At 49.9% G+C, this 19,815-nt stretch overlaps 7 protein-coding genes across 7 annotated transcripts; 3 read left to right on the forward strand and 4 right to left on the reverse strand.

The window, feature by feature from the left end:
* Window positions 1-833: 833 nt before the first annotated feature.
* Window positions 834-2,475, reverse strand: F5J12DRAFT_845722 (uncharacterized protein). Its single transcript, XM_051746325.1, has 7 exons — window positions 2,188-2,475; window positions 2,009-2,141; window positions 1,845-1,913; window positions 1,698-1,819; window positions 1,546-1,627; window positions 1,258-1,443; window positions 834-1,206 (listed from the first exon to the last, which is right to left on the reverse strand). Exons 1-7 carry the CDS (start codon window positions 2,305-2,307, stop codon window positions 905-907), a joined length of 1,014 nt encoding a protein of 337 aa, XP_051597979.1. The 5' UTR covers window positions 2,308-2,475; the 3' UTR covers window positions 834-904.
* Window positions 2,476-7,914: 5,439 nt separating this feature from the next.
* Window positions 7,915-9,952, reverse strand: F5J12DRAFT_845759 (HAD-like domain-containing protein). Its single transcript, XM_051746326.1, has 7 exons — window positions 9,662-9,952; window positions 9,459-9,589; window positions 9,244-9,323; window positions 9,068-9,146; window positions 8,767-8,904; window positions 7,993-8,552; window positions 7,915-7,937 (listed from the first exon to the last, which is right to left on the reverse strand). The coding sequence occupies exons 1-6, from the start codon at window positions 9,764-9,766 to the stop codon at window positions 8,366-8,368; spliced, it is 720 nt and encodes a 239-aa protein (XP_051597980.1). The 5' UTR covers window positions 9,767-9,952; the 3' UTR covers window positions 7,915-7,937; window positions 7,993-8,365.
* On the reverse strand, window positions 9,932-11,684 carry F5J12DRAFT_845763 (DUF706-domain-containing protein). Its single transcript, XM_051746327.1, has 7 exons — window positions 11,350-11,684; window positions 11,166-11,291; window positions 10,975-11,099; window positions 10,770-10,922; window positions 10,555-10,716; window positions 10,420-10,499; window positions 9,932-10,367 (listed from the first exon to the last, which is right to left on the reverse strand). Exons 1-7 carry the CDS (start codon window positions 11,408-11,410, stop codon window positions 10,181-10,183), a joined length of 894 nt encoding a protein of 297 aa, XP_051597981.1. The 5' UTR covers window positions 11,411-11,684; the 3' UTR covers window positions 9,932-10,180.
* Window positions 11,685-12,625: 941 nt separating this feature from the next.
* On the reverse strand, window positions 12,626-14,162 carry F5J12DRAFT_950840 (NADP-dependent oxidoreductase domain-containing protein; the record flags this gene model as incomplete). Its single annotated transcript, XM_051749800.1, has 9 exons — window positions 12,626-12,708; window positions 12,756-12,923; window positions 12,977-13,160; window positions 13,210-13,301; window positions 13,364-13,507; window positions 13,580-13,670; window positions 13,730-13,799; window positions 13,867-13,951; window positions 14,105-14,162. The coding sequence occupies 9 exons, from the start codon at window positions 14,160-14,162 to the stop codon at window positions 12,677-12,679; spliced, it is 924 nt and encodes a 307-aa protein (XP_051597982.1). The 3' UTR covers window positions 12,626-12,676.
* A 2,262-nt stretch (window positions 14,163-16,424) lies between these two features.
* On the forward strand, window positions 16,425-17,365 carry F5J12DRAFT_845793 (uncharacterized protein). Its single transcript, XM_051746328.1, has one exon. It carries the CDS (start codon window positions 16,542-16,544, stop codon window positions 17,055-17,057), a length of 516 nt encoding a protein of 171 aa, XP_051597983.1. The 5' UTR covers window positions 16,425-16,541; the 3' UTR covers window positions 17,058-17,365.
* A 250-nt stretch (window positions 17,366-17,615) lies between these two features.
* Window positions 17,616-18,671, forward strand: F5J12DRAFT_845796 (uncharacterized protein). The gene has a single exon (XM_051746329.1). The coding sequence runs from the start codon at window positions 17,752-17,754 to the stop codon at window positions 18,421-18,423; it is 672 nt and encodes a 223-aa protein (XP_051597984.1). The 5' UTR covers window positions 17,616-17,751; the 3' UTR covers window positions 18,424-18,671.
* An 88-nt stretch (window positions 18,672-18,759) lies between these two features.
* Window positions 18,760-19,792, forward strand: F5J12DRAFT_258639 (uncharacterized protein). The gene is made up of 2 exons (XM_051738628.1): window positions 18,760-18,903; window positions 18,960-19,792. The coding sequence occupies exons 1-2, from the start codon at window positions 18,877-18,879 to the stop codon at window positions 19,629-19,631; spliced, it is 699 nt and encodes a 232-aa protein (XP_051597985.1). The 5' UTR covers window positions 18,760-18,876; the 3' UTR covers window positions 19,632-19,792.
* The last annotated feature ends 23 nt before the right edge of the window (window positions 19,793-19,815 follow it).

Below are 19,815 nucleotides of genomic sequence, written 5' to 3' on the forward strand. Positions count from 1 at the left end.
CCTGGCATTTATTTATCTCAATGATCTGCATGCAGCCTTGCAGATACCTACTGCCCAACGCGAAGGAATACCAGATGTATGGAAGGAGCAAACGGTAGCTTCGTCGTATAGCGAGGAACTTTCAAGATCAGGCTGGTGATAGTTGACATCAGAGGAAACGCCGTTTTCTGAGTACACCCCGTATCCCCTGCGACATCCTCGGACTTAGTTTAATGATGTGACTTCGATTTCACAGGACAGACATGATGTGATGCGAAAGAATGAATACGTACCAAACACGGTCAAATTTAACACCCTGTGGCGAAGGTATAGTACTTGCCAGCAAAACTTAGATGCCGTCCCATCATTCCTTTCCTTGGCCATTCCATATTCCCCTTCCAAACGCTGCTCCCACAGCACACCTAAGGGCAGCTTTGGTGAGGGAAAAGATAGGAAAACATCGCCGTTGGACATGCTCACGAATGCGGTCCACACCTACACGGGCGACCCCATCGCTGATCATTTACCATAGTAAAGGAGTTAGCGAAGGAAGCAGATTTCCATGGAAGACATTGATTATGCATCAAACTTGTCTCGACCTCGTGAACACTATGAATTGCTTGTAGAGATGTGCCACGAAAATCTGCTCGTCGCCGTTCGAATGGAAGAGCGTTCAGAGCCAAGCGCCAGTGCGATCTGGCTCGATGAGAAAAGCACGCTGTGGAATAGAAGTGAGACCATGCACCATCTATACCTACCTATCTGAACGATTCGCGTGCAATCTTACCGGCACCCGCAAATCCGAAAACAAGCAAATGTCTTTCGGCAGCGGTCGACTAAACAAACAGATAGCACTACCACATAGTAACTGAGCACCTATCCAAAGTCGTACAAACCAGTCAAACACGATTAGGTATTCACGAGTTCATATAGCGCGATTACCGTGATGCAGAGAAAAATCCTTTGCTTTCCAAGTACACCTTGTGCTCATCGCGATGTGCGATAACTTGTTTATCGACGGAGCCTCTCCAGATCGGTACGCCGATCTTTTTCCCCCGTCAACGATGTCTTGCAAGTCATGACCATATGAAGAGATACTTACCAGTGCGACCAAGTCGAGTACCGTGTCAACAAATGCATTGCTTCTTGGGGCAGACCCTCTTGTCGAAGCGCGGAACAAGCTCGTTATAAGGTCAGCAGTGATATGATGGTCTCCGCGTTGAACACCTATTTCAAAGATAAATCGCACAATTGCCTTTCCTCTGTACATCCACTTACCGGTAAGGAGTCCAGCTGCGGCTTGTTCTGCGGTCAATCCCTCATCCGTAGACTCGATCTTGCGGGTGATACTTGGCTTAGTCTTATTCTCTTCGTCGAATCCAGGGGTATACATTGTGGGAGGGAAGAAGATGTGGACATCGATGCCGTACAAGAGCAACTCTGACCGGAGAGATTCCGCAAGACCTGTGTGAGTAGGTTGACGTAAGGAACGGGACTAATGAGGGGCAGGATACAGGATGTACCGCGGAGGGCATGTTTCGCAGGCGCGTAAGAAGAGTAGCCAACGAAAGGACATGTATCCCAGTGTCGATGACACCAATATAATCTTTCCTTTCTTGTTCTGTCTCGCCATCTCCTTGGCTGCAGCCTAGGGACATCAAACACGAGACCAGCTCCGATGAGGAGTGATATGAAAAATCAATGCTGAGCACACGCACAAAAGCGGTCCAAGCCTGCACCCAGAAACCATCTGTCATGCCTCGTTCAAAGTCCCCGGGAGTCATGTCGATGAGGTACATTGGCCTAGAGGCGCCAGCACACGCAAACACGGCATCGGGGACTTGGCCACCGTTTGCAGCGCATACAGCTTTCGAGAGCTTCAGCCGAAGCATCTGCGGTGTTAAGGGAGAAGGAAAAGGCGCGGAAAGCCTGGGCTGGAGATTGGCGAAGAGACTGATCATATGTATACACATGGCATGATTCAAAGGTTACTGAGGTAATGGTGCTCTTCAGCGGGTGACCAACGCACCTCGAAGCTCCTTCAACGCTGCATCAAGTTTGCTCTGCGTGCGTGCAACGATAGATACACTGGCTCCTTTCCTGGCCAGGTCTTTTGCGAGTGCAAGACCGAGACCTTGGCTACCACCAGTGACATATACATGCTGGACACGTCAGTCTCGGTATAGAGTTCAACTGCGATGCATTTACCTTCCCCTTTGGATCCCACTTTTTCTTTGCGAAGAACATTTGCGAAGAGAGCGACAGGAAGACCACAGTGACTAGGGCCTTGACTAGCAACGAAGACAGCAGGAGGTCGAACAAGGGCATGCTGCTCGCTCTCTCAGTCGGCGGTTCAGGTGAATGTCTGGAGACCCACGAATCTGGTGCGTAGCGAGTTCACCGTACCACTGCCCAGAAAACGTTTAAGTATTTAGTCTGGACTCGGGGAGAGACGTGGTATGTCGTCGCAGAGTCCAGACACGTTGGCAAAGCACTCTCCCACGCAAATCTGGCAGCCCAGCTCGTTCAGCAACACTCTACCGCTTGACTCATTCTAGAATTGTTACCAGCGTGGCTTCTATGCCGGAGGTGGAGTACGTTATATTTCCCCCACCAGAAAGGCGCTCCGTGGACAGCTGAAGTCTTTTTTTTGCATTCCGATCATAAAGGGTCACTCTGGAATAGCCTGACTCAAGGAGGCTAGGAAATCAAACTGTCAAATGGGTCCACCGAAATGTTTCCAAGGTTGCCTAATATTCGTTCACCACGGTAACGAGGACCTGGCTACATCCGAATATTCGGTACATCAACAAGCCATGTTTACGGGCTCATACATGACACACGAATTTTTATGGTACGTACGCATTTCTATTCGCTGCCCGGAATATGTTTCAGTTCTCTTCGCGGACGTCACCATGCAAAGCAGTTTGACCTCATTCTTCTCAATGAGTACTAATAAACGATATGTATACCTCCCACGCAATCCTTACCCATCATGATACTTGGCATGTTTAATAGGTCACATCGAACAGGTTTAAGCGCCAATTCACGAGCTCAACGATCACGCGGTTCGCGAAGGGTGGGCAGATATGAGGACACACATAAACAATGTTTCCTTCATGAGGCGTGCACGATAAACACTCACGCTGCCCCGAGCTTAGTTTTACAACTGCGAATCCGTACCGAGCGTGAAATCTCATTTGCTTCCGAAGGCATTGTAGTTGCGATTGCAATACTTGGCTTCATGCCGGAAAGCACTCAATGTTCGTGGTCTTCAAGCGAAGAAAACAAAAAATACAGACCGCAACACCCAAACGGTCTTCAAGCTCAAAGAGCCCTGGAATGCGCCCCGTACTCATCGCCACTGTGCGGAATTCCGCACTCGAGTTTTCTTTGTATATCTTCTAGCCCAACCCAGGGTAGGTAAGAACGTAGGATGTTGCTGAACGGAAATGATCGCTTAAGCAAGAATATTTGGAAGTTCGGTTGGACCGTCTGAAAGGGGTTTGGGGTGTTGGATTAACGAGGGCTTGGTGGAGGGATAGGTGAAAAGGTATGTGGGCCCGAAAAGGTGACAGCAGCAAAGATCAAAGGTAATCCCTGAAACAGATGCAATAACCATGAGCAAAGGTGACTCGGGACCAGTCGTTTCAGAGTAGGTGGGTTGGCTCGTTGGAGAAAATCTGCCAAGTATGGTATCTAATCCTTCGCCACTACAACTGTCGGGTTCATTGTCCGCAGAGAGAGTAGAAGAGTGTTGAGAGGTAGGTCGCGCGATACACTGACGGGCATTACTTTCAAGGCTCGATGGCGCTGGGATAAAGAGCAGTTGGATGGTAAATGTTTGTTGCTGGTTGTTTCAACTCCACCGCACAGGTTATTACACGGAAAATCACAACCTGGCTTCGGTGAGGTTGACGTGGACCAAAAATCTAGGCTGATAGATCCGTCAGTCTCCGGACACCAGATCGCTGTTAGAAGGTCAGAAGGTCGTCGCCACAGAGGTTTTTCGAAACCTAGCTACGCACAGTAGAAGCCATTGAGGTGCGTTGCTGGTATTGTATGCAATCCTTAAGGCCGGTGAACCGCTCTGCGCGCGGCGACATGCCTTGTATGCGGAACTTCCTCACTCTGGAGAGTATCGTTTTCAAAATGAGATGATTGAGGTATCACGCGATTGTCATGCCACGGCGGATGGAGGAAGAAATGATCACAGTTGTATTATGGGGTCTGCACCTCACACGGCGCATGACTTCATACGTTCCGCTTCAATCCACTAGATAACGTGGCTCCAATGTCGAACGAAAAATTCCTCGTTCTAGCTGAAGTTTGGTCCCCGCGATCACTGGCCTATGGTTTTTTGCCTAGCCCTGCTGCTAGCAGGCTAGACAATGCGCCATGAAAATGTACTACACAAAGCATAAACTACGAAGCCTGTATATGGTAGTGCTGACAGCATTGTATTATAAGTGGCCTCGAACCCTTTTAGATTTTGGAGACGTCCAGAATTGAAGAGCTTGATACATTAGTGGTCGTTCGTCAAACTTCCCTCGTTGCACCCATAGTCTGAGCCTGGACTTCCGTAAACTCCTCCGGGTATACGTCACGGTGACGCGGTCGATGTCCAAGTAACGCAGCTTCTCCCAGTCGTCCCAAAAGCATCCATCATCATTGTAGAGGTGATCTACAGCACTCATGTTCGTTTCCACCGTATATATGTTTGGAAAAAGTGAACACAAGTCATTGGAAAGTTCCCTCGCAAGAAAAGCAGGGAGATCACGCGGAATCAAGTGGTGAACGTTGAACGTTGAACGTTGATAAGCTTGTATTCAAGGCCATCGAAAACTTTCGTGGGGTTACAGTGACGAACTTTCCCAAAAGTGAAATGGGTGAGATGTGGAGCGGCGATTGCTTCGACCAATTTTCGCGTACCGCGGCACGGAACACTAATTAGCAGAGATTCTGTCTGGACCAGGGACGAAGGTGCCTACTTTCAAAAACATTGCACTTGCCTCGAGCACCCTAAAAGTTAGGTTCTTTAGTTCTTCCGCAACTTTACAACAGCCCGTGTATGAGGTATGGCGAGCATTTCAATGCGGGAAACACTGTTCAAGATCTGTCTGTCTGCCCGCTGCAATGAATGTGTTGGGGGATTAGTAACATCTACTTTCAAGGGATGACGGACTCCATGTGTTAAAGGGTTGCAACTGGATGCAAAACCGCTTATTGCGTCTGGTCGCTGCCACTAGACAAAATTTTGAAATGTAGCAGTCTCCGGGCACTCCGTCGTCTTCGGCCTCCCTAGGTAAAAGCAAACCACAAACTCGATGGAAGCCAATCATTTCTTCTACTTGTTTTAGAACGAAAGAAAGTCGCCGCTGGTGGTCCTGTTTCCTAAAGCCGGTTATCAAGATTTCACAGCGGAAGCTATTAATGCACGCCGGAACGTCTGTACACACCGAACCGTCTCGCGCGCAACGACACGCTTTGAATGCGGTGCTTCCTCGGTCCGGAGGGCATTCCCTGCAGCATGAGGTGACTGAAATGTAAATGTTCGTTAGGATAGCCCAAGGCGGCAAGGATACGTAACTTGGACCTTTCAGCTGGAATTGTGGCAGTGGGAATAGCGTCAGTGCAGAGTTACCGTGTAGTGATCACTGCGCAGACTATTATAAGCATGCTTTTCCTGCCCAGCAGGAGGACGCACTCTAGATGGGGCATGAAAGGAATTCAATTGTGCCATGGGGTTTACACGTTGAACTGCATGGGTCCACACGTTCCGCTTTTATCCACTAGATAACGTGGTCCGACCAGCAGGCTAGCAACGAACCATAGACATGTAGCCTACACAAAACACAAACTGCAACGCCTGTAGGTAGTGATGATTAGTAAACGATCAGCCATGCATCCATCGCACGGAGTAGGAGGTACACACCGGCCGTGGTTAGAATCGTATGAGTAGAGCCTTTCTCTGTTTGAAGGGACCCATTTCTATATTGATTGCAAGATACAGTTCTGATGCATTTTATCGTAGGTAGATTCGAACCCTTGTAGTCTTTTCGACCTGGTTAGACGATCGTCGTCGAAGAACTTGACGTGTATCGGTGGTCGTCCATCAAGCTTTCGTTGTTATAACCATAGTCCAAACCTAGACACCGTGAACGACTCGGATATGTAACAGTCACAGTCGATGATCAAGCAACGTAACTGGTTCAAACCATCCCAGCGGCATCCACCGCCGTCGAAGAAATGGGCCACAGCATACGGGTTTATCTCCACCTCGTGAAGATTTGGAGATAGCGAACACAAATCCTTGGCAGTCTCTCGGAGATAACCACAATAGGACCAGGTGTAGGACGTTGATAAGCTTGTATTCAAGGCCATCGAAAGCTTTTGCTGACGGGTCACAGTCACCACCTCCCCAAAAATGAACTGGGTGAGCTGTGGAGCGACGATCGCTTCGAACAGTTTCCACGGATCGCCATACGGAGCACTGACGGATGTCAGGGATGGCAAATAAATACTATCCGATGTTGCAGAGGGAAAGAATCGTGCAGACATAGCTCGATGCAAGTCAACTTTTGAGATGTGAACAATGAGAAGAACGATGAAGGTCCCAAAAATTTGTTATACCATATGGTGAGGTGCATGAGCTTTGAGGAACGCAGGGAAGTCACCAAGGGTGACGTGCCACCCAGTATATATAAATAGGTGTTGCAGAGCGGGGGAGCGTTGGGGGAGAAGGAAATCCAGACAACGAACTTGGGAATTCCGGAGTAAAAGTCACCATAAGCACTGATAGAAACATTGCAAAGAGAAAGGAAAAATAAGGAACTGAGCTGGTCAAAGAGGTTTTGTCCGTTGCTCCTCTCTGGATATCAATTCGGAGACGACGCCATCGGTGGACAGTCGGACGAGACGACTACACAGAGGGATGCGGCAAGTACCGTACCATCATCGATTACACTCTTAACGTCCAGAAGACATTTGCGACTTCTCTTCACGTGAGTGGCCAACATCGAGAAGTTGCACCGCGAAAGTATGACGATGCTAGTCCAGACTCTAAAACGCTGGAGCATCGAGAATTACCTTTCTTCACTTGCGAAGGCGCACTGGCCAATTCTCTCTTCCTTTCATGACCAGCTGCGCCCAAGCCACGCAAGCTAAGCTCCAGTATCCGGCAAAAGACTTCAGGAAGAAGATCGTCAACGTATAGCCTAGGCCGCTTCAGGATACTTGGAAATGGTTTGCAAGGCCTTGATTCGTCCTGCTCAAGTATAGGTTGTTTTTGAGCCATAACTAGCTATGGCGGATCATCAATTTTGCGGAAGTTCGAGTCTTGCAATGGCCGTACCTGCATCAACTCTACGCCACCCCACCTCTCAATGTTTGTCGAAGCAAAGGTGCTGCCGTCGCAGGCATGCGGAGTTTGTTCTTACTACTAACTTTCACCTTATAATTATAAACCACGTGTAGGTCGCATGTTCACAATATACTGTACTATCACATACCACTCAGTTGCTAACCCCCCGATTCTAGTCCCTTTGCGGAGAGTCGGCGGTAAGCAGTGGAATGAACGGTGTCCTCGGGAACGCTACATAGGAATGTTGCGCTGACGTCCAACTGTCCTGCTCTGTTAGGGTGGCCTGTCAGCCGAGTCCCCAACGCAATCCTGACTGATGGAAACCACCAATGCGTCGGCAACATCTTGCCATAGGGACCCGCAAGGGTAACTTCCCTTTCCTGAACGTTCAATATGCCCCAAGCCTGCCTAAGACCGTCTAAGGGTGACTGAACAGGCTAGACGTAGGTGCTGTGCCTCTGATCTCACATCTGTTCCTTGCAACGCCACTCCGCCACACGTCTGCTACTGACGACTGGACACGCCCTCGCGAGCATGCCTGATGAGGACGTCTCGACAGAAACCAATTTTGGTCTTGGGTCCTTATTTATAAGTTGTAAGTTCGAGGGTACATATTCACATAGACTTCTGGGAACATTTCAATGACATAGTGTGCCTTGATCTCACAACTCCAAGGAACAGAATTGGAAGAAACCACGGAACGGGTACAAAGTTCACATCACTCCATACAGGTTTACTACCACGTATGAACTATGAATTCGGTTCTCTATTGCTTTGATCTACTATGATCTACTAATCTACCCTGGTCCAACCGGGTTCATTCGGCCCTGCCTTCGGCCAACGCTGCGTCAGCAGTCTTGCTGCCTTCTACGATCGCCTTGACAGTGTTCAGCGCAGCTCCGAAGTCCGAGAAGAGAATGTGTGGAATGCCTTCCCGTTTGCAATACGCTGCAAGATCATTCTCTCCATCATTCTTCTGCTTGACGAACAATACATCGGCATGCCGTGCTGCTGACATGTCTGTTATAGATTGCGTAGATAAGAGAGTGGGTGTTTAATAGGCGGGCGCGTGAAGTGTTCAGCCAAAAAGGACGTTCGTAGAATGCGGATATACGCACCTGAGACGCCATCCCCAAAGAAAAAGAGCGTGGGCGGCTTCGGGAGCGCACGGTATGGCAGAATCGCCTGTGATTTGTCGTGGCCATATCCGCTACACGTATTATGTGAAAGGAACGACACAAAGGGTGGACCGTGATATATCATATACATGCCATATCATCGATATTTCGCGTATTTGTACATTTATTGGCGCGGGAAAGTCCCGAGAGCCAATGATACCGGCAATCGCAGGCAGGAGGACGCAAACGAGGTCGAACGTGCGCAGTGAGCTGCTCGGTTCTCAAAGGCTGACGAAGCAAGCGTACCTGGTGGGATGACGATACTTGATGCTCCACGTACCATCCAAATGGACATCTACGTCGTTGGATATGATGTCAATTTCGGCCGCTTCTTCAGGCGTAACCAGCGCTGAGAGCACGGAGCGTATGATAGGTTCCATTCCGCTGATAGGAGTATACGGCATGATCGTATGAGCGCAATCCCATCATCCGCATCGGGAAAGCATTGAATAGAGTAAGGCACGAATAGAATTAAGGTTGCAGGCGTAGTGCCAGGGAAAACGACACCAAGCGCACCGTGAGCTTCTCTCAATTCATTCACACTCACCTGGAGACGATCACGACAGGGATGTCTTTAGACTTGCAGTATCTGTAGAAGTCCCTAAATCCAGGGTCGAGTTTGATGTCTGACAGATCGTGCGTGGTTAGCAACGGGTTTTCACGGTAAATCCTCGTTCCTTTCCCAACCGAGCGAAGACAGGGGATAGCTAGAAAATGACGCACTCTGTTTCAGGACTTCCTTACATTCGTCCAACGTGTGCCCGTTCGCGGAAACGCTGTCGAGCATACGACGAAACTCGTCCCTGTTTACCAATCCCAGATAACGGAATGACCGATCAGCGGAAGACTCCATACAAGCTCCGGAGCACAAACAACGCCAAAAAAAAAGAGAAAGAATGACGACCTCTACCACATTCTCCGATTTTCCGGAAACTTACCGGAAAGTAGTTTTTCCAGACAGGATATCCAAATTTCCATCTCGGCGTTTCTCTTTTCCGTATCCGAGGTTGTCGGTCATGTCTGTGCACGGCAGTGTTAGATAACGGCAAAGCGTAGGCATGCGTGGACACTGAACGCACAGTCATTGGAATCGCAGTTAGTGATCGTACCATCCCTGTGGAAATTAGATGAGAAGTCTTACAAAGCAGATAATAAAATAGTCGTACCAATCGCTCAGAACGACGAACTGCTTGCCATAGTGGACGGGTGGGTACGGCAGAGTGCTTTTTGGAGCCGTCTCGGTCATATTCGTTCTATGCAGTACGCTCGTGAAAAGGATAATTGGCAGTAGCCGGGTATGCTCGAACGTGGGGTGTTGATGGCAAGAGTTTTCGTTCGTGTTAGCTTGGGAAAGCAGGTGGAGCAGTTCTCGCGTTGATCTAATCTTATCTCCGCAGGATCAGCGCGACAGGTCACCGTCGTTCAAAATAAGGACGCAGTACTATTATCACAACACGTACTAAACTATAAACAGTCTAACAGTAAGGTAAAGTGACAATGTATCGACGTATATACTATCTGTCAACAGCACAGCAGGGAATAGGAGGGAATAAGACGTGGATGCGTAGGAGTACTTCTATAAGATGTAAATCTATGGTGTTAGTGATATATAAACAAAACTCCATAATGTTACCAGTCATCGTCCTCGGGCAGCAACTGATTACCAGTCGATTTCAGGGGGGAAGAACTTGGCAATAAGACCCTCATAATAAGGGCGGAGCTTCTCGACATCACATTGCTCGTTGCTCTTGGAGTAAAGATCGTAAGGGTTGAATGCTCGCGCTGCCTCCAGTGCGATCATGTCCTTGGCATTAGTAAGGTGCATGTACGCGCCCTCGCGGTGCCATCTAAGAACGGATGTCGATGAGATGGAAGACGCCAAAAGTAGACTAAACTCACGGGTAGAAACTGTGGTACCGGATCATCGCCAGTGCCTCATAAGGCAGCGTGCTTTGGTCTTTGACAACATGATACAGATACTATTTCAAGCGACGTTAGTCAGAAAGCAGTGCGGACTCGAACTGGATTGCGCACCTCATCATGACCCCATGATATCATCACATTCTCTAGCCCGCAGTTGGGCTCGTAGATGCCATATTTGGTGGAGTACACAGCGTCATGATAGTCCGGGTTCTTCTGGAATGTTTCAGGGTAGATATTTTTGTCAGAGAAGGCACAGCCAACGACGAAGGTATCCTTTAATAACCGTGAGCCTCCGAAAGAACTAGCATGAATTTGGCAACACCAACCCCGACGACATCCCATTGACCTTGACTGTCGAAGAAGAGAAGGAGCTTGCCAAGATCATGGATAAGCCCGGTAACTTGCATCCATTCCGGCTTACCATCACGTCGGATGGCCTCTGCAGTCTGTAGAAGGTGCTCAATTTGGGACACCTCCGTCTGGAGTGGCAATTTAGCAACATCAAAGCAACATGACAGGGGATCCACGCACATCAGGATCAGAATCGTCGACAAGAGTGTTAAGCATCTCGATGGCCTGCCATACACCCATACGAGCGCGTTTTCGGCTCTTGAAATCAACCCGGGCTTTAATATTAAAGGCCACCGTCTGCTTTTCTGTAAAACATGACGGAGCGCATTAGATCCTCGAGCACAGTCGTAGACGGAGAGAGGCTGCAATACCATGTTGTTCTCTGTAGAAGGCTTTGACGCGTTCGCAGGCGGTCTCGTACTGCCGGAAGCTAGTTTTATCTTTGGTGGTTTCGAGCTGACACTCAGCGTCCCACGATTTGCCTTTCAACACATTCACTGCAGAGTCGGAGCGCTCAACGGCAAAGCTCGCGGAACAGACAGACTGCGAGCATACCTTCGTCGACGGCATCCGAGACAGCATCTAGTGCGCGACCGTCAATAACCATGCCCGGCATGTCGAAGGAAGACTCGGAAGATGTAAGTGGGGAAGGATGAGGATATGGTCCGTCTGAGCCAGGACCCGTTTATATATCCATCTCAAGGGGCACTGGAGCGCTAAGGAGTCTTGTATCCACAAGGGCCATGCGTGAGCCCGCGAAATGAATTTCACACTGCGAGAAAACGGACACGATATCTTGGCTGGCAATTTTCCAAATTTGGACTGTGATGGCGTAACACTGCCACGTGAGAACCACGGGTCTGGCATCACGAGATATTGAAATGTCCCCGGCTAAAGATCCAAGGAGATGCAAGGCCGCCACAGTCTCGTAACATTCACCTTTGTCGAATCGTTGGAGGCAACTTTCGCCCTTTGTGACAAGGCAAGGTCCATTTTACATGAAATTATCATTGTCATTATCGCTTGTCGAAATGAAACGGCAATATCTTGCTAGTACTCGTGCACCGAAGGCGATCCTGACGTTGCTAGCGTCCATCTTTCGACTGTGCATTACAGTAAAAAAAAAAAAAGGCTTGTCCGCAGGATCCGGTAGCGAGCGCTACCTACCCGAGTCACTGTTGGCGACGTGACAAAAACTGTAGCGTTTTCCCCGACTGCCGTGGCCCTGTTAGGCTCGAACCAAGAGTTACATTCGGGCGCTGTACCTTGCCTACATATTCACGTTCGGACCAACACGTATCACACCTTTGTCACATAGCGGATGACACCGCCTGTCCGACCCTTTCCCAGACAATTCCTAGGTTACGTAACCCTTTTGTTGCCCGCCTTTCTGTGGATGCAAGCTAGGTGAGTGGATATCACAATGCCATTTGTTGGCTGCTTACCGGCTTATTTATCAAATTCATTCTGTCAACCAACAGCTGCAGTGCATCCAATGTGCGACGGTCGGAAAACCATTTGGTAGTAGGTCGCCATCGGGTTTTCCCGAGTGACCGGTCTAGCATAACAACCTTGACTCATCGACGGACGGTACTTACTTACTACATCTCGGTGCAATGTACTTCCGATAGCGTGGTGGCAAACCATAATACAATGTGCCACTGTACAGCGTGACGCCGGCCTTGTCGCTGCCGCCCAACCATAACCCTGATTCGGCCGATCGCTTCTCAACTTTGCGCCCCAGGGAGTATGATGCTACGCGAGCCCGACGTCCTTCGTGATCATTGACCCTCCACTTATGATAAATATTTGTTCGCGTCCCTACTTTACAAAAAAACGCCAAGTGTCATACATGATATCATGGGGATCCCTGCCCGGCCCCTCACCCCCAATTCTCGAAGCCGAGGTCGATGCCTGCACATGATAAGCAAGGTCACGAGGTCATCGTATACGAGACTTACCCCAAGGAGGCATGATGAACCGTTTCTGCTTTCCATTTGCTGCAACATTGTCAAGTACGGCCATATCCTCCGCAGTAAGCCTCTTATAGGCCTCTAGCGCTCCTATCAAATTCGCTTCGATCCGCGCGGGGTTGGTTGACTTTGGCAAGATGACAATGTCTTTCCTGACTGCATATTCTCCTTCTGTCATCTGAGGAGCTTCACTTAAGTTGTGCACGTACGGAGGTATCCCAAAAGTACATCGGAAGTCTTTAGTTCATGCCTTTTCGCGATCTCCGTAGCCACTTCATCCTGGAGGAGTGGAGAGTTCGTGGAGCCAAGTGGAGAGTATGCTTGTGGTACGATTCCCTTGGACTTAAGGTAGGCTACGAGCCTGTGCTGTGGGTTGTACAGGTGCAGCTCCAACTGATCAAGATTAGTCATGTCCGCCAAGTTGCCGAGGGCGAGAACAGACCTGGTTAGCCGCGGGTATAACGTTTGCGGTGGCCAGGATCTTTTCCACCATCATCTCTGAACAGTTGGATAGCCCGATGGATTTAACTTTGCCTGAATTGTTACAGTAAATCTATCTTCAGTCTGAAGGATACCACAATGGCCGTTAGAGTCACCTTTCTTCAGCACCTCTTCCATGCCTTTCCAGGTGTCTCGAATGTCCCATGACTCGTCAAGGTCACGGCTCCCGTCGGGCCGCTTTGGGATCATGGGGTCATTCCCATTTGGATTCATAGGGACGGGCCAATGAATCAGGTATACTTTTGGGGATCATAACGACAAGTTTGTTAGAAATACCGCGCGGGAACCGGCCAGGACCCACGAAGACATACGATCTAGATAGTCGGTTCCGAGGTTAGCAAGCGTCTCGTTGAGACATTCTTCGACTCGACGATGGTATGTTCCCCACAATTTGCTCGTAATCTAGAAGACATGTCCGTGACCCGTTCTACGAGGGGTAGAATAAGCAAAGAAGCACGTACGAAAACCTCAGATCTGGAGACCCCAGAGGCGCGGAGACCTTCACCAACTTCCTTCTCATTTCCGTACGCCCTGACACGCGAGATATGCTGTGTTAGTCACGACGCACGAGACCGATAGTTAGCTAGACATGACACACCAAGCACAATCGATGTGCCTGTATCCTTTCCCAAGCGCTATTGCCACAGCACGTGCGACTTCGTGGGGTTTGGATTGCCATGTTCCTGTGCGAAACAGGGCATCGCCGTTGTTAGCTCAACTCATGGAGATAATAATGGTTACGTTGCTAGTTCCTCGCCCTTTTTGCTGACCCTCACTGACACCCGCCACGCAGGCTCACGCGGGGCATGTTACTCCACTTGGTAAAAATTACTCACCGAGGCCGATGGCGGGGATGGACTCGCCGCTGTTGAGCTCGATGAGATGGGAGGACATCGCGATAAGTAGGCTCTTTGAGTGGCTTTAGAACGTGGAGATAACGTGATGTAGATGGCTGCTGGACTCGAATATAAGGTGCGGAGGGCTGATGACGCCGGCGGCCCGACCGGCCCGCTGATACACAATTCGTTGACGACACGTGCCACTTCCCAGTCACACAGTCAGCACTAAAATTCAGGGAATTGACTAACCTGAAACCAGCGATGCTTTTCATCTAGGGCTGATTGAAACCTAGCACGAATTCTGGCTGTCAAAGCGTACCTACACGGCGCACGCGACCATGTGAGCACGAGTATATGATAATGTCTGATGGGGATGCTGTGCAGGTAAGTGAGATATCCTTATTGAAAGCTGAGCTAGTTCACTACTTCAAATATAACTGGAATTTGCAGACCTGACAGCGTGTAAGTCTATGTGCAAATCGACACCGTTACTTACTCAAGCCTGCTACGCGTTACGTGGAGGAAGTTGATACGATGACAACGGCGCTGGGCACGTTGGAAACAGCTTCGTGTGTAGGGGAACTCGCCAAGAAAGCCGGGTGTAACACCGAGAACGGTGAGAACGTTGGGAGGTTTTCAAGGGCTTCCTCTACCACCTAGCTTTGGGAGAGATAGGTAACAGAAAGTTGGCGTTCGCAGCAGAAGGGGATTCAGATGTCATTGGACAGCCATTGGTAAAATTTCACTGACAATGACAAGCAAGCAGGTAATCAACGAAGGGGGTAGATTTTGCACAACAAACAGCCTCAAGAGGTCGTGCATTTGTGCACTGCGCTACGTGAATATCGTTCCACGCTCTCGAGGGTCTGAAGGGAGCTATGAAAATAGCATCTACCAGAATCCAGCACCTCGGATACGCAAGGATCCGAAGCGCAAGGGTCGCTGCTTGTTCCATGTTTTCGGAAACACCTTCCATGTCAACCGTAAAAAGTGACAAGATCCGTTGGTTAGTCTCGCCAGGACCATCTAGCGCGCAAGTGGACTAGTAGTAGGTCAGCATTAGTATTAGCCAAACAAACAGACGCACACCATGACGCAATCTGCCAAAGACTTTCGTAGCGCTCACCGGCGTTGTGGTTTGCACAGCCCACGATGAGCGGGAAGGGGCGGATAACTGAAGGTGACTCTTGCGCTTCTTGGATAGTGATTCCCAGACTAATACTGGCTGTACCATCCGGCCTCCAGGTTGCACTTCCTAGCGTTCCGTGTCGCGGATTTTAAAGCTCCCCATTCTTCGGAAAATTGAGGTGTTGTTCCGCCAACACGAATTGGCGATAGACGGAAATTAACATGCTTCGCGGGCTGCCCGTAGCGAGGTATGACTCCGTCTATTCGATAAGCTAATGCACGTTGCTTCCCTCGCCAAATACCTCAACCAGCGCCTGGAATCGTCATGTCTTCGATTCGAACTGCTGTTCTCACTGCCATATGGATGGTACACGTTTTTCAGGCTGGTGCTGTACATGGCAGACTAGATCGTTACCTCGTGCGTCTATGAGGCTCTCGCAGCTTGAAGGTATCGCCGCTGGTGCTCTGCATCGCAATGGCCGAGAATGGTTGTACGCTTGGCTTTGAACTTGTTGGTTAGCTGAACGGGCCACATGGTTGGTATGCTGGGGTTCCGGTCTCGAACGGAAACCTAGCCATATATGGCCTCCGAAACGCACGACATCCTTACATGAACGTGATCAGGCACCTACCGACATCTTATTGGTCGGTTATCTGTTTGCGCTAAACCAAACCTATCGAATAAGCTCGAATTGGTCGATGTCGGCGGAAGCCCTTGAGTCCCCTGGTGCCATCACTACCCTGCTCGTGGCTGAAGCACGTGATTACATAAGAGGTATACGCCGTTGGAAGTCCAGATCAAGTCGTTGAGTTTCCCCGAGTATCGAGATCCGGGGTTGCGGAGCTACCACTGCAACGCACCCTCCAGGTAACATTCTCCAAGCTCAGCTTGTAAGGCGGAGTCTGTACTATAAATCGCTCTGGGGACATGGGCTCCCCCAGCAGGTAACCGTGAGAGGGATGCTGTGACGAAGGTTGACCACGTTGTGTATTCCGCTTCATATGGGCTACGCATCTTCCACGAGGCTGCATGATATGCCTGCACCAACCATGTCTCAACCAGACATTTAAATACCCGGTCACCCTGCACACACGCGGTTCCAACGAATCTTCGCGCCCTCTACATCCAAAACTCAAGGATGCTTTCTATGTTGCGGGGTTTCAGCCCATTGAAGCAAAACATGTCTGATGGACCGGCGCCGTACGACAAGGTCAGTGTCGGTATCTTTTGGGTCTGAATGCACGAGCGGGCTTACAGCTCACTGTGCAGGCAGTACAAGTCATCGTCGTGTTTGGACGCACGGGGATGGGCGTCAGCTCTCTTGTAAACCTCATTCTCGGGCGAGAAGAAGCACCCTATCATAGCGACATTCATCCGTGCACGCTCGAGCCGACTTTTTACAGAACGGAAATTGACGGGCAGGAATTCGAAGTGTATGACTTTCCTGGGTTCAGAAAGGGGTTTTCCCCAGCAAAACTTATCGGGAGACTGCATCGCGAGCGTGGGATTGACCTGGTCATCAACTGCATCCGACCAAAGGACGGTACTGTGAAGGGGTACTACAACGCCGTCCGATCAGCCGTACCCGACAGAGTGCCTATAGTAGCGGTTGTGACGGGCTTGGAAAGACATGGAGGTGATATGGAAAACTGGTGGTTGAGGAACGGAGGGGACCTACTGGGAAAAGGTCTCAAATTCGTCGACCATGCATGCGTAACGACACTCTCGCCTGAAGACGTGTCCTACAACCTGGACCTGTATGGGAGGCGAATCGAATCTACGAGAGCAGTAAGAGACCTGATTATAAGATGTTGTAATTGACAAGGGTTCGTTGTGGTATTTTTAGGTTGTACTCGTGCGTCTTTTTCTTTTCGATGCCCCTCTTTCGTGTACTACATTTCGCGTACTAGTTGTAAGTGATACCCTCCGTATGCTCCAGGTTTCGGCGCTACCTTGTACTTTTCATGTGCATAGCCACTCTCCACAGAATTATCTGTATGGTATTTGACGGACTCATGACCGCGGGCGTAGGATGTTGGCCATTCACACCAAAACAGGTGTGGATGGTTTAGTTGCTTCCCGAAGCCAGAAGAAGCGGAAACTGAACAGGTATAACCATGCATTCACCCGTTTAAGTGTACCTCATTGCGCACATGCAGCCCAATATTGAACCCTAAGCAATTGCTGCACGCCAAGATAAGATGGCAAGGGCCTGAAACACGTGGCACCCTCAAGGCCTCATCCCTCACAGTTTCCACGAGGCATACGATGTCGACGGGCATTAAGCAAATCTGCATGTGCCACGCCAGGCGTAGGGGGCACAGTTGTAGGCTGAAACAACGTACATCCACCATACAAAAGTGTTCAGTTTTAGCCCACGCGTTCAGCTTACTCTCCCTTCTTGTTATAATGGGTTTCCTTTGCTTTCGTTCCAAGTCAAATAGCGCACCCGCAAGAGCGCTTGTGGTTAGTCCAAGGATGTTCTTAAATTACCTGTCGTGACACTCACGGTCCCATGAAGCAGGTTCATCAAGCCGAGCCACCGAATAGAGAACGCGGTGGTCAAGAACCATATATAGTGGTGGTGTTTGGCAGGACGGGCGCAGGCATCAGCTCTCTAGTCAACCTAATTGCAGGCTCGACTGTGGCTCAGTGCCACGCAGACACCAGGCCATGTACACAGAAAATGATGGGTCATCATGCCTCCTTTGCCGGCAAACGCTTTTGCATTTATGACATCCCTGGATTTGGAGGTGTCTCGTCGGAAAGCGAAACCATCGAAAATATCCAGTCGCTGGAACGAGAACAGGGAATCGACGTCCTGGTGTATTGCATGCGCAAGGCGAGGCAAACCATGATGCCAGACATTTTACACGAAATCCGCCGCGTTGTTCCTTTGGGGGTCCCAATTGTGGCCGCAGTGACAGAGCTGGAGAGGGTTGAGGGAAGTATGGAGAGCTGGTGGACCACACCCTCGGAAGCCGGCAAACTCGCTAATGGTCAAGCGCTAGAGAATATGGGAATGTCATTTGACCAACACGCATGCGTAACGACCCTACCTCCCGAAGATGCGGCCCATCACAATACGTTCAGCGAACGGCGCAAGCAGTCGCAGGAGGTGATACACAACATCTTGCTGGAGAGATGCAGGGGAATGAAGAGAAAACCGGAGTCGTCACTCCGATGAGCGCGGGATGAACTCTTCTGTTTTCCATATCTTGCGGGATGTTCGTTACCTTCGGACTAGAGAATGACAGTCTGGATGGCCTGCGGAGGTCGGGAATTCACTGCGCACGCTTATGAATGAAGGTATGAGGCCAGAATGCTGGCCGTTTGCTAACCGAGGTAAGAAAGCAATGGAGACATACACACTACTGTGATGTGCGCATGATAACAATGTCGACATTGGCGGCTGTGGCCGTCTCAGCCGGTAAACGGTAGCGCTCAGGAGAAGACTGGCACGTTACGGGGAATGAGGATCACACGAGGCTTCCGTTTACGGTGCGAATATATAGTCACGCCTCACCTAGCTATTAGTGTGTGGGGAGCTCATCCCTGAGCTGTCGGCCCTCGCTTTCACACTCTCTGTACTGTAGGCTGGTTTCAAGTCCGTCTTCGTGTTGTATCATACTTTCACGGGATGCTCTGGAGGCATAATGATAAACGAGTGAGTGCTGTGCAGATATAATGTAACATAACACTTACACGCTACAAACTACTAAGCATGTTGTCGTGGTCGTCGGGCACACAGGAGTGGGCGTAAGCTCCCTCGTGAACCTCCTGGCCGGTTGTCCTGTGTCGCGAAATAGTCCAGATGCCAAGCCACACACACGATGGGACAAGAAACATCTCATACAAATCGGCGACTCGGAGAGATATGTTTCTGTGTACGAGATACCGGGTTTCGGCGGGGATATCAAAGATGGTACCCTCATCAACTACGTCCGATCCCTGCATGCTCATCGTGGAATTGATCTCGTACTCTACTGCATGCGGCCGATGAGGGACACCTTTATGCCGCAGACTTTCAAGCTGTTGCGGGAGAGCCTGCACAGAGTGCCCTTTGTTGCAGTTGTAACAGGGTTGGAATATTACGGCGAGACAATGGAGCAGTGGTGGTCCACGCCCTCCGAGAAAGATAAACCCGCGAACGGGAGGATGTTGGAAATGGAGTTCGAGATGACCTTTCAGGACCACGTTTGCGTAACGACGCTACCGGAGGTGGCGATTGACGACAATAAGAAGTTGACAAGACGGAGAGAGGGATCAGATGAAGACGTTGAAAATTTGGTTTGCAAGTACTGCAAAGAGGATACCAAGACACCAGCTGCTGGTGGTGTCTGGTGGAGACTCTCGGCAAGGCTTAAAGTGAGGGCTGCCATTTATGCTCATTAACATGCAATGGACTTGGTCGATTCCATGTCACTGCTTGCCAAGCGTTGGGTGGAACATCAGGGTTTGGTAGGACACTTGCTTTAAGACATCTGGTTCTCTAGGTTAGTGGTAGGGGACTGTAGTCTTGGGACTCAAATGTGCAACATACGTCGGGATTTGCGGAGCAGGGTGCTAAAGTCCTCGT

The sequence above is a fragment of the Pisolithus orientalis genome (assembly GCF_024613125.1).
Source record: "Pisolithus orientalis strain OTSU chromosome Unknown F5J12scaffold_25, whole genome shotgun sequence".
NCBI lineage: Eukaryota > Fungi > Basidiomycota > Agaricomycetes > Boletales > Pisolithaceae > Pisolithus > Pisolithus orientalis.